The sequence below is a fragment of the Fundulus heteroclitus genome, chromosome 24 (genome assembly GCF_011125445.2).
Source record: "Fundulus heteroclitus isolate FHET01 chromosome 24, MU-UCD_Fhet_4.1, whole genome shotgun sequence".
NCBI lineage: Eukaryota > Metazoa > Chordata > Actinopteri > Cyprinodontiformes > Fundulidae > Fundulus > Fundulus heteroclitus.
Genome location: NC_046384.1, coordinates 18,243,413 through 18,260,504, shown reverse-complemented (window position 1 = coordinate 18,260,504; position 17,092 = coordinate 18,243,413). Strand labels below are relative to the sequence as shown.

Here is a 17,092-nt window from a genome sequence, read left to right as displayed (position 1 = left end):
TTTTCTCAGCCAATGCAACTAGGGCAAGAATACTAAAGGAAGAAACAGCCTTATATCATATAGGAAATAACAGAGGTATAAAAGAGCGCGTTTGGGAAGAAAATAAAAGCTTCTTGAGGCCGGCCTGCCATCTAGACACATAGCAGGGTAACATAAACGAGAGGGGCTTCCCGGATTGTCCAGCACGTGTTTGGAGGTGGTCAACACACATGTCTCCCACTACCTCCGGTTCCACAGCAAAGTCCTTGAGGCAGAAAACCAAATCCAGGTTTTCCCCCCTTCGTAACCCTGATCTCATTCCCCTCTGCTGCAGTGAGCAAAAAAAAAAAACTTTGGCTGTAACCAATCCGCCTTTTGTGCTCTGGCAATCTGATCAGCCCGATGTTCTCTGCAAAATTATCAGGGAGAAAGATCCAGATTTGAGACACCAAGAGCAGTCCAAGGACAGGAGATGAACACAGACAGCCTTCATCACATGTCCTCGTCACACAGCCGCTGCTAAACTGAATTGTACGGCATATCGCTGCACTAAAAATCGGTAAGGAGCTTTTTGTTCCTTGTTAGGTGAGAACGGATGAGTGAATGCAGAGCACTGGCACAGATGAGGGGTAGGGGAAAAAAAAAAAACTCAACAAAAAGTCTAAAAGCACATCCTGAAATTACTCAAACCTTGGAAAATTGCACCAGAAATTAAATAAAGACAAAATGTAGGGTGAGAGAAGTGCAGTGAGAAAGTGGGAAGCACGTGTCACAGCCAATGGTGTTGGGCCCAGATGTTCCTCCCATCCCAAGCATGCTTCCTTAATCAGCCTAAAAAAAAGGTGAGCTGGTCTGTAGAAGGAGAATGGACGCTTTTTCTGTGGGGGGGTTTCACATTAATTGACCGATTACTAATCAGACACCATCTGGGCAAAAGTTTTATACTTATTTGTGTGTATATATATATATATATATATATATATATATATATATATATATATATATATATATATATATATATATATATATATATATATATATATATATATATATAAATAAAATGTACAAGTTGAACACATAGAAGTTTGTGGTTCTAATGTGTCAAAATGTGGAAAAAGTTAATGCAAGCCAGGAAGTACTATTAGGAGTGGCTTTAGTCAAATGGCTTAACTGAATAATGCTCTCAGCCAAAGCGCCCCTTTTAAACGCCGTGGAGTTCATTTTCACTGTGAATGGGAAAATGTTGCGAGTGGACACGCTGCTGAGAGACAAAGTGGTGAAAACACATTAAGCTGTGAAGCATCTCTTTCTGCAGAAATAGCCAAAGGTGACATCTCCACCAGTGTAGCCAGAGATGAAAAGGACATTGATAAAGTTAAACACACTCGAGGGAGAGAGAAATCCACTGCATAGGGGCTTAAACAGGAGAAGAGAGCGTCAAGGTCCAGCTAGCTGCAAATCACAGCCTGACGATAAATTACGTCTGTCTGTTTTCCGTGGAGTGTGGGATGAGATTAAAACGCCACAGGCCGGACCCCACCTGAAACACCGGTGGGGAGGTTGATTACCCACATCAGCGACACACGGGGAGCAAAGGTGCCTCACGCTGCCGCTGGATCCAGGTCCATTTGCCTCCTGCTAAGCCAAGTAGGATGGACAATCTGATCCCATCAGAGAGTCCTGTGCAAAGACAGAGGGGCCCGCAGCCACCTCTGTCTCCTCGAGGAAATTTCACAGTGCAACAAAGCACTATGTGGTCAAATGGAGAAATGCTGGCTGCATTCACAAAAGACGATAAATAGACCCGTTTACCTCAGACTGACCATTATACACCATGTTTTTAAAACTGTACAAATACAACTACAACTAAACAGTTTCAGGAAAAATTTATTTGTTTGATTCAATTAGATGTTAAATTGTTTTTTGCTTCACTGAAGGCTGATCAGGTCAAGGTATTCTTGGATAAATCCCCGTTCAAAGATGCTAGAGAAATGCATTTTTACACAATTAAATTCATTTTTTTAGAGAAAAATAACGTTCTTTCAGTTTGGTTTTAAAATGTTTAACAGAGTTTCTGCTCTTAAAAGTTAATGGGTTTTTTTTAAGCTATTGATGCTGATGATCATGATGTCTTTGCACTTTTAGACCCTACAGTTGCCTTTGAAACAAAGGATCATGGCTTTTTAATTTCTTGTTGGGGCGTGTTGGTATTAAAGATGCAGCCTTGCAGTCGTTTCCACCTAACCTGACTGACAGAACTTTTTGGGTTGACATAAATGAGTTTGTGTCGTCTACAGCAACTTTTGGCTGTCTCAGGCTGCTATACTAGGAGCTGTGTCGTCAAAGATTGTTTTATGTCCGTCTTAGTTACTGTTTTTAGCTACTTTCTCAGAGCACATGACGTTGGTCAGCCGTTTGTTGCTTTTTAACCGTGCTATATAAATACATTCAATTGGATAAGATTTTGAAAAGTTATGGTTTCAAAACTACAACGATCTTCCATCCTCCATTCAATACTGTTCCTATGGGTTGAAATTTTAATTTCTTTAAATAAAAATAAGTTCTGGGTTGATGAGTTCTCTCCAAATACAAAAAGGAGCGACAAAGAAGCACCAACCATCACTATTATTTAGCTAGCCGCTATTGTACAACTATGGTATTACAGCTACGAGCAGCATGTCTTTAAATCATGGAGCTGCAGGTTGACTACCAGAGCAGGTAGCTCAGTAAATTACCCATCGTGTTAATTGATAAAAAGCAGAAAACCAAATACATGCAACAGATATAGTAGTGTCAAAAGGTCAAAGAGCTTTTATGTGTTCAGATTTGCTTCTCTTTCCAAAAGCTAAGTCATTTAAGAAAAAGCATTTAACTACCAAAAGCCCACAACCAATTACATAATCTTATTTATATAATCTTCTTCCCGCTCGTTTGACGCATCATTACAACTGGACTTGGTGACGCGTTACTGTCAGGAGATTTCAGAGTTGACCCTTTTCAGTGTCATTCATTAAAATCCCAAGTTTTGTCCTCGTTTTACAGCAAATGCACTTGAACAAGGTCTGATGTCACCTTAGGTACGAAGTGGAGAGGAACAATATGTTGAAATCACAATATCAAGATTTACATTGTCACAATAACAGTGGACTGCTTGGTTAATTTGTTTTTGGCTGGATATTATTTAACCACCATGTCTTCAAACTCTGCCAGTAAACAATATATTTGGCTAGTTAGATGGACTCCTTACTTCTCTAAAGTCCATTTAGAAATATGTTTTACTCTCAAATCATGCTCCCCAACCAGGCAGGTCTTTTTAAACAGGAAGAAAAACATGGACTTAGCACACTAAAGAGCCCCAGCCTTGGTTTGTGACAGACCAGCATCCTGAGCTAAGAAGGTTTACAGCATCCTCGGTGGAAACAGTTCAATCCCAGTCTGCTGTTCCATCTTGATAGCAGCCGCCATGAAAGACAGGCGTGTTCGCTTCACTGTCCAGATGATTTCTATCTCTGTAATTGTGCTTCAGTCAGGGAGGAGCAGCAGTGGAGCTGAAAACAGCTCTGCCTGCCACCCACTCCAACACAGGAGGCATGCTTCCTAAGACACTCCGGAGTGCTAGAGACTGTAGTTCACTATCAAGAGAGGCGCTGGCCTCACATCGTCATGCAACTAGAAATATTTATCAAGGTTACAGCTACTAGGGGTGTGAACAGAACAATACATCTTTATAGACATGTCACAGGTCTTGGTAAGCTTACTCTCCGGTCAGAGGAGAAGACCAAACAAAAAGGTACCTTAAACTAAACCATGTTAGAAAACTCTGTACTTTGCATTTGAATACAACCTTGACCTACAAAAGGTTTATACAGTGCTATGAAAAACAGTGTTTTTACATTTTGTCACATTATCACACTAAATCTTCAAAGGGTTTTTATTGGTCATTTAAATACATACAAAAAAAGAGAGCATAATTGGAAGAACATTTTATATCTTGAGTTGTTTATTTGCTCCTCAAGTGTTAATGAATATCAATACATTTGAAAATAGGATTAAATGCAGGTATTGAGTAATTATGGGGTAGAATTTCCCTACTATAAGTGGTGTACTGATGCAGCCTATTATTCATTAATACTGATCATTAATCATTCATTAAGGACAGATGTTGCTGCAAAAACTGCTCTGAATAACCACACATTTCCAACCTTTTTTGGTGAAGTAATTAATGATTAATGATAAAAGGGGACAGTGACATGAGGCGTTTCCCTGCTGGCGTTGACAAAAACAGTTAAAATGTCAGCAGACAGATTTTCAGCAGTTTGACCAAATCTCAGCAAGCACAATCACCGAACTGTGCCATAGCTGCAAAGTTTAGCACAACACAGCGTGTCCAGCGGTGCTCCGGCGGATTGATTTAAAAGAAGAACATGCAGTACATACCGGCAACATTCACTTTTTCTGAGTTTGAGGCACTGGGGGTGGCCGTGCCGCTGCCATTGGTCAGATTAGCTCCAGTGCCGTTGTAAATGTTCTCCACCTTTGACTCGAGCTTGCCAAGTCTCAGCATGATGTTATCCAGCAGCACTGCGAGGGTCTTCTTCAAGTCTGCAGGAGAGAACAGGCATGTTCATTTCCCCAATCAAAGACATCAAGTTTCCAACAAGTTAGGTCAGGCGTCCCGCTGCGTCTCCCTTTCACCTAAACGACTGATCTGCTCATCTTGACATTAAAAACTGAGAAAATTTTTTAGCGATGTCTATGAAGCAAAAAAAAATAGGTTAATTCTCAAAGTATTGAGCGCTTTGGATTTTTTTTTTTTTTTTTTAAATTGTCTTGAGGTTGATGATCTAAAACCACGAAAAGGATAAAACCATTTAGAGTGTTAATATAAACCCCTTATAATATCTCCATTATGCTTTTTAGATCCCGCAGGAGAATCTCTTTCATTATCATCTGGCTTATTTTTTTTTTTTTTTTTTTTCCACGAGATGCCTTTTTCTCCATTAATGTCGCAGAGGACACGGCTAATAGTAAAGCACGCAGGATATTTCTGCACAGTAATGAGATGGAAAGGACATATACTCAGAATGGCATTGACATATTACTAAAGCCCGGCATTCTCTGGCCTTATTTACTGAGCTATTTTCTTTGATACTTTAACCCGCAGCGATTGCGATGACATTTAGAGGAAAATGTTAAGTCTCACAGAGTTCCTTTAACCGCCAAACAGACAATAATAGCCAGTAATACATAACGACCAACCTACTTTTTATCTGCAAAGAGCTCAGATTATTATCGCCAAACCCGGTTCATGATAATTAATATTTGATTTCCTCACATGATAACAGGCTCATCTCTTACATAACACTTTCCCTTACCCCGTCAGACATGCCTGCTTACAAATCTGGGAGATTGGCCAGGGAACGACACACCAGGATGATTTGGGCCAATAGAATAACTGAGTGGATTTTAGCCACACAAATGTAGTTAAACATCATAATGGTACTTATTATATTGCAGCACATTCCTCATAACTCTTCTTTTCCATCATTACGATAACCGCACCACGCTTCCTGAGCTTTACCACCTTCAAATATTAGTTCTATATCTGGTGTAGCCCTAAACTAAATAAATAACATAAATAACATTGGAGAGCAGAGAGTTTAAAGCTACAGAATAGAAATGACCTTTATTGTCCCTCAGAGGGAAAATCAAGTGTCCCAGCAGCAAAGTGAAACGTTAATGGAAGCAAGCAGATACACACGAAAGGTAAAAACATAAAAAAAGAATAGGTGCAATAAGGGCAAATCTGCATCAACAACAAAAATACTGTCCAGTTATTAGTAAATAGCATAATCCGAAAAAAATAAAGTGTGCAAATGATTAGGGTGATTTTAAGCAAGTATGTATAATTATGCATAATAAATACCAACAGACTATTTAGAAAAATTTAAAATACTGAGCTGCTATAGCCAACCAAATATATCGAAACAGTCCTTTACAGGTCAGATTTGGCCCACATTCATTTTGCACAAAGTCATCGCGTAACAACGATTGCAATTAAACACGTTGTGCAGCTCAGAATGAGACAAAAAGGCTAGGATGACATATTTGTACAGTTGTTTTTACCTTGATAAAAGTTATTCACAAAGCATCTTAGCTCTTAACAGAGAAATCCTAAAGTGAAACAACATGTTAGGAGTAGTAATCAATGGTTTGTGAATTGAAATAGTTTTAGAGCATCAGACCGTGCAACTCCCTGAAGGAGACGCCATCTTTTTAATATTGTGTGCATTGATATTAACCGATGGCTCAGAGCTGCGTTTCTCTACTAGAAGCAGCCATTAACTCTTTATTTTCTCCAACATAGAAAGTAGTCCTGGAAAAAAACGCTGCAAAACTCTATTCTATCGGCCAGATCTAATTAGAGTGAAGACTGAATATCAAATACTGATAGTGGTTTCTTCTGCCTCAATAATACTGCACATATGGCACTGATAGGATGACGGCTGCTCTCTCCCAACGTTTAAACCTTCAGAAAACCGACGCATGTTTACGGTAGGTTTATGATTGAGCCGAGTATAATTTTGCCTCTTTTTTTACGCACCCGCCCACTGTTTTGCAAAATTACATTTATACGTATAGCTGAAGCTGCCAAGGTCCCTGAAAGGGCTTTTGGGATTCACAGAATTAAATTGAAATGGATTTTATGGGTCCTTCATGGGTAACGAAGAGCATCCCCGGCCAGCCTCTTGAAGTCATTACAAATCAGATCAAGCCGAATGCAGGAAGCAGAGTGCATCCTGTTGCCTCGCTTCCTAATCAAGACTTGGAAATGGATTTTTGTATGATACTGGACAGCGGACAGCACCCAGCTGTAGCAGTGTGAAACTCAATCACATTACGGGAACAAAAACAAACAGGAAAAGGAAGGATTCTCTGAATATCTACAATCATGCATATTGCATAGTTTTTTTCTCTCACGTTGTTCTGTAAATCAGCTCAGTTGTCTGTTTTTTTTTTATTATTGTATTCCTTTTTTACGTAATGTATGCATTTTTCACCTGCCACTGTCACCCACATCTTCCCCACTGTGGGACAAAGTATTTCTATTCTAAACAGAAGAACACCAAAGAAAAATGTTAGATTTTTATTTGCTCAAAGGTACATCTAAATGTAACTTGATATTTGTATCTTTGAGCAAATAAAAATCTATGTATGCCTCCTGAAAAATAAATCCTAGAGAAATCCATAAGCCAGGGAGCTCCTGTTTCGCTCGATATTCCTGCATCTCCTTCAGGTTCTCTGGGAGCTGATTTAATCTCCATGAGCTTTACTGTATGGTGTTGTTTCTCTGGGAATTAGAGAACAATCAATTCCAATCTCAGGTTCCTAATGAAGACTCATCGAGTCACACAGGTCTATTAATGGCATGAAAAGTTAGTGATGGCTCTTCTATACCTTTTCTAAAGCAGCATTACACTCCAGTTCAGCTGTATCAGCATCATTTACTGGGTTTGCTCAGGAGGTGGACATACAAACCATTAAATCCAGTTCAAGGAAGATTCATTGAATCCCTTACTAAAACATGAAAATATTGGTTATAAATACCTTTCAAGCATTTGTTATAGTACCTGCTTGACATCAGATTTACTGCCAGCATCAATAAAACCAGTGAAGCAAAAGAGAAACTAGGACAATCATTTAAAATGAGGAAATGTGCAGATCAAGATTTGTTGCCTCATCATTACACATCTGATTAACTTCAGTCCACTACTTGAATAAAAACCCACGTCATGTATATACAGCAAAGCAACACTGTATTCAAGGATTTATATATTTAATCCGTTTTACGTGGTTTAGTAACAGTCAACCCACCTATCTACGACGTTCATGGTAAGAGAAAGCTAGGATTAGCTGTCCAGATGTCAAAATGTGCACAACTATCATTAGCGCTAGTCTAATGTTAGCATGATTACCGTATTCTTTGGACTACAAGTCACAGGTCTTTTCAGTTTGGCTGATCCTGCGACTTATAGTCAGGTGCGACTCATATCAATTTTAAAAATGGTAAATAACGCTGACCAACATGAACCAAGTAGTAAACATGACCGTCTATAGCCATAAAAGGGCTCGCTAGGCTAGTGAAAATTATGCTGCTCCTCTACCACCTAAAAATGTATTGAAACATTAACTTAGACAACAAAGACTGAACACGTTTGTATGTTGTTTCACTGTTTCAGTATTCATTCACACAGCAGAGCGTTGTGTGGTGCAGCTCTGTTATTGGGCTGTCCCTGCAGCTAATAGCAGCTAGCGCTAGCTTACAGCTCTATTGTCTGGGCGGTTTACCACTTAGCTGATGCACTCAGGCTTTATGTTGCTCTGAAACATCCGTGTTGTACTGTTAGCTTAGCGCATAGCACCGTTACGCTCATGGTCTAATTTTAGCATAATTTCGACAACTTGAAATGCGCTGACGAGAACTTTCTGGGTTGGAGTTGGTGGATTGTTACGCCAATTTACCCCTTTGAACCTCCCAGGTATGTTCCATGTTATTCAGCAGCTTCTGGATGCAGCTCAGTAATTGAATAAACTGCTTTACCAGATTAAATGTCAGTTTCTAGTCTTGATTGTGTGAAATAAATTTCGAAAGAAATGCAACAATCTGGTGCAACTTATGTGCTTTTTTCCTCTTTATGATGCATTTTTTGACGGATGCGACTTTTAAAGGTACTAACATATTTAAATGTGGTTTAAATTTTCTCGTGCACTCCATTTAGTTGTCCTAAAATGTAACGTGCAGCGTTTGAGCTGCTTTCTCCTGGTATCCACCAACACTGAGGGGTTTCTGGGCACAGAGAAGGTCAGATGAAACCAGCAGCTGCAACAGTTTCTCTTTTACCATCAACTTCATCATAAGAGGTGAAAAGGGAGCTTAGTTTGGTCATTCAATCAGACACTGACCAGGGCTGGGAATTAACATATTCCAGTCCTTTTTACAAAAAAAAAAAAAAAAACATTTAATTTTGCTTCTTAAAAAAATGTATGGTCATATATTATTCTGTTAAAACACCTACCGTATCAGAAATGTAATAAATTACACTAAATTATGCACTTTAGGGACATTTGAAATCAGTTTGTCTCCACAAAAGCTGAAGAAAAAACCCAACTTTGTAAAACAGTTTCTCCATTAATGTTCCTCGCTCTGATTTACAACTCGACATTTAGAAGCACTGACAGGTCATTAGGCCCCACATTTTCTATCATTTTTATAATAATGCATTACTTTGCCAATAAACAACCACAGTGCCATGCAAAAGGCTTCATTTTTTTTACAATAAGTCACTTTATAGCCACAAACTTCTACAGGTGCGACTCAGTAGGTCAAAAGGTAAATGTAATGATTATATCGGTAATTCAATTCTAAATGTCAAATACCCACTGTGGAGATGCTTAATACAGCAATACATTTCCAGTGTTTTGTTCTGTTAATTGTATGAATGAACTGATTAACAGGACTGGGCGATATGGACCTGAAATAATATCTAGATATTTTTATGCTGAATGCCGATATACGGTATTTATCTCAATACGTTTTCTTTTCATAAAGTAATTATAAAAAGGCATCTCTGAATCAAAGCTCTATATTTCCTAACAAACAGCTGCAGATTAAAATGAGAAAGCTGAAAAATAAGCTATTGCAATACATAAAAAGTATAATTATAGCGCAACATGGACCATCTCAATATAAAAGATATAGTCTCATCTTATATCTCTTTAAAAAACTATTCTTAAAATCAGTTTATTGCCCAGTCCTACTGATTAATCTTGGATCTTTGTTAGCTGCCTGCATGACAGCAACTCTAACCAACACCTCTGAAAATGCTACTGAGAGACAATTGAGTGTTATATATTCATATATGATGCATTTACCTTTTTTAAACAGAAATACTGTAACAGATTATCTTTTCTAGGATATTCTACATTATTGAGATGCACCTCAATGTAAATTATTGGGATTTTATTGAGTCATTTGGTTCTACTCAGTGCAAGGGGGCAGAATAGAAACACATGCCACACTTTTCAGATACTTATTTGTAAATAATTTTGGAAAACGATGCATTTTTTTGTCAACTCAAAAATTATGGATTACTTATGTGTTGATCTATTATGCAACCGTTCACTAAAAGCCTTCTCTCTGACAACAACGCGTCATGTAGATCATGTGAAGCAGTAAGCTGAGTACTCACCATAAGCCGTCATGGTTCCCACATAAGGACCGTCCATAACACTTTGGTTCTCCTCGGCCAGCGCTTTAATGTAGCGCTTACTCAGATCCAGGATCTGCTGCCGTAGAACGGCGCTGTTCTCGTGGCTGGTCCTTTGCTGGATGGTGAAATGCAGCAGCATCATGCCCCAGATGAAGCCGAAGCTTACCAGGAAGAAGCCGAGCTTCTGCGACGACAGCTTCCACATGAAGGGAGAGGCCATGCTGAACGGCCCGCTGCGAGTCTTTTGCTACCAGAGAAAGAGTCGGGGGTCCGGGAGGAGGATCAGGACAGCAGTGGCGGCATGACTTTGTTGGGTGGTGTGGCTGCTGCAAACGCGGTGTCCGAGGGCTCCTCAAAACACTACGGCTCGCCTCACTGGCTGGATTTCCCAGCCTCTGGGAAGGCTCTCTGGGCCATCGTCGTCTCTCAGAAACACCTCAGGGAGTTTGAGTCTGCCTGCTGCATTCTCCTGCAAAAACGACAGGAAGGAGAATGAAAGGTCTGCTTGTTAGTTTGCTAAACAGATAATGACGTTGTTCCTCCTGACCTACTGCGACACGCGCTATAAACGTCTAAAACAAAAAGGCTGATAAATGGGTCTGCAGAGATGGGCCGGAGGAGGCATGGCTTCCTTGTCAGGCCAAAATTAAATTTGCTCATTTGTTAACTATTGTTCTATACAACACGGTAGTAAAAAAATAAAGAGCAAAAAAAAAAAAACTTTAACTTTCATCACAATGAACAATCATTATGTAATCAATGCATTTAAAAAGCAATGGGGGTAGGGACGGGTACCAAATTCGGTACTTTTATAGATACCAACCGAATCCTGTCGGTACTACCGGGTACCGATTCATGTAGAATCAAATGGTACCATGTTTCGGTACCTAAACGCATCACTGTGACACTGAGGGATTGGAAGAGTGGGCGATTTTCCATCCCGAACATGAACCAAGCATTGCGCGCACATGAGCGTGATGACGTCAGTAGCCGCCGGTTCAGTCAAAGCGAGCGTGGCTGATGGGAAGTCTGGCTCCACGTTCCAAAATGAGCTGCAGATTACATGCAAGGCCAGCGGCGGGTATACTTCGAATCTGAGGAAGCACCTGGTCACTGCTGCCAGTTTAGCGAATTTCTCGCTATATTTAGCAACTTTTCAGACCCATCCAGCAACGTTTTTCCAAAAAAAAAGCGACTAATTAAAAATCTAGTGACTTTCTTCTGTTATTGGTGACTCAGTGAAAGTAACACTCGTTCGTTGGGGTCTTGTTCACGAATGAGGGGAGGATGGAGCGGGAGATCGACAGGTGGATTGGTGCAGCGTCTGCTGTGAAGGGGCGCTGTACCGTTCCATTGTGGTGAAGAGAGAGCTGAGCCAAAAGGCGAAGCTCTCCATTTACTGGTTAATCTATGTTCCTACCCTCATCTATGGTCACGAGCTTTGGGTCGTGACCGAAAGAACGAGATCCCGGATACAAGCGGCCGAAATTAGTTTTCTCCGTAGGGTGTCTGGGCTCTCCCTTAGAGATTGGGTGAGGAGCTCAGTCATCCGGGGAGGACTCAGAGTAGAGCCCCTGCTCCTCCACGTCGAGAGGAGCCAGTTGAGGTGGCTCGGGCATCTGGTCAGGATGCCTCCTGGACGCCTCCCTGGTGAGGTGTTCCGGGCACGTCCCACCGGGAGGAGGCCCAGGGGAAGACCCAGGACACGCTGGAGGGACTATGTCTCCCGGCTGGCCTGGGAACGCCTTGGGATTCCTCCTGAGGAGCTGGCCCAAGTGGCCGGGGAAAGGGACGTCTGGGCCTCCCTACTGAAGCTGCTGCCCCCGCGACCCGACCCCGGATAAGAGGAAGACGATGGATGGACGGATGGTAACACTCGTTCGGGAGTTATTGTCTTTAAAGAACGGTGAGTGCTGCTGAGAGCATGTTCCAACTTCTCCAAGCCCCATCTCTCAGATAGACAGCTGCTGCCGCCTAGTCTTTAAACCCGCCTGCAGAGGAGAGCCTCTGCCCCCTCATTGCAAATTATCCTGCCTTGATTTACAAAGCTGGATAAAATATTTTTTATTTAGTTTTTTTTTTCTTCTTCTTGGAAACTGTTGCACTAAAATAATTCCTTGAATTTTATTCACACACACAGCTTCAATCAGTCTTCACCTTGTCTACTTTGTACCTGTGATTGCAGTATTGGTCAAAACTTGTTTTAACTGGTGTGGATTCAGACAACGATTTAAAATTCATAAATCATTTAATAAGGTTCATTTCTAGGTCCAAACAAGTTTATATAATCGAGAAATAATTATGTTAAAATTGGAAAATGTGGAGATTGTATCTATAAACTAACATATATTACTACATAAACACAAAAAAGGTACCCCAAAAACAGGAACCGTTAAGAACCGGTATCCGTCCCAGGTACCGGGTATCGGTACCATATTGGTTCAAATGTTAAAGGTACTGATCCCTAAATGGGGATGATACTTTCTCTGCTCTCGATTAACCCAAAAGCACAAGAGAAAGTCCAAACTCCAAGTAGAGCGCTTTGACGCATCTCTCAAACCGAAAACCAGAAGCTTGTCTTCAGGATGTTATTGAGTCGACGTTACCACAACAGGAAACTACTGTTTAAAATTGTTCATCAATGTTCCATTGTCTGGTTAATTACTTTTTAACCCCACCCACTGCTCTTCATTTCTTTGTCTTTTCCGTGGTATAAAGAAAAAAAGAAGCGAAAAACCATTGCAGTGTCTTACTCACTGGTATTTCTTGGTGAGAATAAAGAAGAAGAAGTCCGGCTGCCACAAGGCATTTTGGAGGCACTGCGAACACGTGGAGGGTGGTGATCTGGTTAGATGAGTCATGTTTGGATAGGAGTGTGTTATCTTGATGCAATCTGAGCATTGTGTATTTTGAACCTAATAATGGGCACAAACTTCAATCTGTGGCTGGTAGGGACATACCCCAAAAGAACCTGCAGCTGTGATTGCAGCAAAAGATGGATACAAATTCACACAACCTTTGTCACACTGCTATTAGTAAAAAGTGAAATCCATTTCCCCGCCGTCTTGGTCTATCCTATAAAATTCCAATGAAATATATCGATGTGCTTGTAACAGGACAAAATGTTGAGAAGTTTGGGTAGTCTTGCACGGCTCTGTCCTCCTCCAGTCTCAGATATCTCTAAGATTTTCCTCGCGTCTGAATCAAACTGCAACATGCTGCATTTACGCTGCAATCTAACACAATTTGAACGCTGTTGTTCTGATAAACATTAGATTTAATCATCAAGCTTGAGCTCGCGATAGCAAATGAGGCTGCCCTGCAGCACGTTCGGAGCTATTAAATAGTTCAACAAGTCATTACTGACAACCCCTGGGCGGTAAATGCAAAGCCAAATAACTGCCTGTGGCTGAAGGCTTCAAACAATAACTAAATAGAAAATTGTTCAAGCATGCAACCATGGCGAAACAGAAAGGTCTTAGATGTTCTCTCATCTGCATTCAGTCGACGTAGCTGAAAAGGCAGCCAGGAGGGGAGAGGATTACTGCAGCTGCATCTTTCTTATGCTCGAAAAATGTGGCTCTAACTGGGCCAGAGCAATAATCACCTTCACAGACACACTATTCTCTCACCTGTCTATACCACCACCACCACCATCATCATCATCGTTTCTGGCTCTGGATCGCTTCAATGAGACGTTTTACCCGTTTGGACTAAAGCAAAGATAATTACATCACCAATGCCCTGGTGCAAAAAAAAAAAAAAAAAAAAAAAACATAGCACCTTCCATGTAACCAAAGATGCAGACAAACAGCTGCCTTTTTTTTTTAAGTTTCCATCCATCAGCTTCATAAATAGGTCAGAGAAAGCTGGAAACAGCTTCCAGCAGCGCTGGATCTATCAGTTCAGCAAAGACCTGTGTGTGACTGAATATACCCCAAACATTTCACAATCATCAGTGCTACTATAAAAAAAATAAAAATGTTTTCTTAAATCTCTGCAGTTCAGTGCGTCATGTGACGATTGTACAGTAGCGTTTTGAAGCTGCTGTGCTTATAACGGTAAGCAGCTTTTGTTGCAAAAAGGACTGGCCATTCTTTTTGCTCGAGAAGCTTTAACGTCTCTGCGGACAGATCCTCCGCGGCGCCTGACCCTCTCGTCTTCCTAGAGTGCCTAAATCCATCCTGCCTACTTAACGCAGAACTGCCCACTTTCATCAAGAAGCTGTTGAAAACACAGGCTATGCCCTGTGATCTCTAACAGAAACCAGGACAGACGTACTTCCCGTCTCAGTTACCTCTGTGGTTTATGATTGAGGATCTTAATTTATTTGGCAGGCAGCCCGGCAACGAGCGGCAACAAAGGACCGGGGGGGAAGCTGTGATGACAGCCAACTCTGGTTGCAGACGAGCTGATCCTTTGCAACCTGAGATGATAATGCGACGACACGCTGAATGGTTATTTTACTGGTTGGTTGGAGGAAGTGAAGAGAAAGCTCTGCGGGGTCAAGAGGTGTTCTGGCAGAAACTACAACAACTGAATGATTCTAGCCGGGGGCGTTCGGTGTGCTCTCCAGCCTGCTGTAATAGGGACCTTCTACTGCTGGAGACAAAAGAAAAGCATTTAAAACCTAACTGTGGGGTTTAAAGTGTACACAACCCAGTAACCTTAAAGAAACGGGACAGAAAAGAACACACTGGAACTACTGTTACTTGATATCAGGCACAAATTGGCAACAATACACAATTATCTTCTACAGGGGGTTCTTGCGCAACTCAAAATTCAATCATTTTTAGACCGCACAATGTTAATAATCACATGATTGCAATAATATTGGAAAACAGCGCAATGACAATGCAAGTTGCGACCCAATCCCCCTTTGCTCATTTCTCGCTTTCCTTCATTGCTTCCAACACTCTGTGACCTTTCATGTCTTGAACGCCAATATGTGGCAGGAGCATCCAACGGGAAGAACTTTATTAGCAGGCAAAACTGAAATAAATAACACCTACAATATAACAGGAATAAAAACAATGGCATCTCAAAAAGTCTTCTGCCATATTAATATTGTGAGAACCGATAGAACAAAGACAATTTCTGGTGATCTTGTCCAGTCATCCTATAAATTTATGGCAGATATTCTTACAGATAAATAAGGGATAGAGGAAGGAAGGAAGGAAGGAAGGAAGGAAGTAAGTAAGTAAGTAAGGAAGGAAGGAAGGAATTAACATTCCCAGACATAAAATCCAACAAAAAAAACAAATAGAGACAGATAAATGGGGCCCAGAAAATGAATAAACACAGATTGATAGATGCATTGATGAATGGACAGAAAGACAAAAACGTTTGATTGGAAGCAATTTTTAGACAATCAGGTAATAAAGTCTGGAAATTGATTTTATTGAAAGGTGCAAATCAAGCTGAATCATGAATATTCTGACAGAAATATCTGAATCTGGTTCACAGAAGCACTGGAAGCTAGCTGCCAGGCCGCTTTGAAGCCAAGAAAAAAAAAAAAAGCTATTAAATTCAGTTTTTAATTAAGACAACCAAACTGTCAGTTTCAGAGCCTTTGGCTTAAACGTTATGATGGGTTGTACCCTTGAAGAACCCAACTTTTCATGAAATTTTACACCCACAAGGGTCTTGATGAATACCTACGACTCCTACACAGCAGAATGCTTCGAGCACTAAATGCACATTTAACACTTTTGTAATCAATTAAAAAAAAAACATCTTGGTAAGACTCTTAGCTGTAGTAACAAACAGATTGTACTTAATGCATTAAGAAAAAATGCACAGAAATGGCAATATTTAACTCAAACCTGAGTCAGGGAGTAGTTTTTAATTAAATCCCAGCATGTCGGACACCAGGAAGTGTACGTTCCCCCACTATACGACTCTAAGAAATAATCAACACTCGCAGAGGCAGAGCAAGACCCACGACGAAGAGCGGCAGTCTAACCTGCAGCAATCATGGCTCCCAGGCTGCCTCTTCCCCAGATGTAAGTGCTTAGTGAAAATGTCACCAGGATTACGAGTGAACAATATCCCTGAATCACTCAATAATAATCTTAGGCTTTAATATCGCTTCACCGGAGTCCCGACCGTGCAACCTTCACCCTTGTTACTGTTACATACTTAACTGCTAAGCCCGGCCCAGATGACTGAGGTAAAGTCTCCGTTTATTTCATCCACATCTGTGATGGGAGCTGAAAATAACTTTCTTTTAAATGGAGTTCAGGGGCTATTCCATAAAGGTGAACCAGGCCTGAGGAGTGCCTTATGAAAGAGCTTCACTAAGAGCTGGATGCATAAACACAATATGTGGAAATCTGCTTCAGATATATCGTCCTTTATCTATTATTCATCGGCATTGAAAAAAAGCATCCATTTCCCCTGAAATATAAATAGACTCTCTATGTAATGCCTGGGTGGCTATAGAGCGAAGAGGTGGTGACAACAAGCAGTGTTGGTTTTTAAACATTACTTTTTAACGCCTTTTCCCTTTTTAGATTGATTTCACACGAGAGAACAAATCCAAGTAAGCGCCACGACGGCGAACGCTCCAGCTGCAGCGAGAACCGAGGGACGCCCCGTTAAGAGTACCTTCTCAAAACACAGAGGGCTTCATTATTCTGGGAAACCTCCTACCTCACCCACACCACCACCTTGCCAGCTTGGTTGTTGTTGGTCCAGAGGAGATGCGGCGCTGCTGCCATGGAGACCGGAGCGAGTCTGCATCTTAATGAACTCCTTCACATAAGCTCCGCCGCTTAATTATTCATTAGGTCCTCCGGAGAAGTGGGCCGTGCTGCGGCTTCGCCACCTTTCTGGTGTGA

At 41.0% G+C, this 17,092-nt stretch overlaps 1 protein-coding gene across 1 annotated transcript in view; it reads right to left on the bottom strand.

Moving 5' to 3' along the window:
* Positions 1 to 10,644, bottom strand: part of mgat5 (alpha-1,6-mannosylglycoprotein 6-beta-N-acetylglucosaminyltransferase) — a 63,091-nt gene extending 52,447 nt beyond the window's left edge. The window contains exons 1-2 of the mRNA XM_012871751.3: positions 10,230 to 10,644; positions 4,417 to 4,581 (exon numbers count right to left, since the gene is read on the bottom strand). Coding sequence (XP_012727205.2) covers positions 4,417 to 4,581; positions 10,230 to 10,470 — 406 coding nt within the window. The 5' untranslated portion in view covers positions 10,471 to 10,644. The remainder of the gene's footprint in view (positions 1 to 4,416; positions 4,582 to 10,229) is intronic.
* Between the last annotated feature and the right edge of the window lie 6,448 nt (positions 10,645 to 17,092).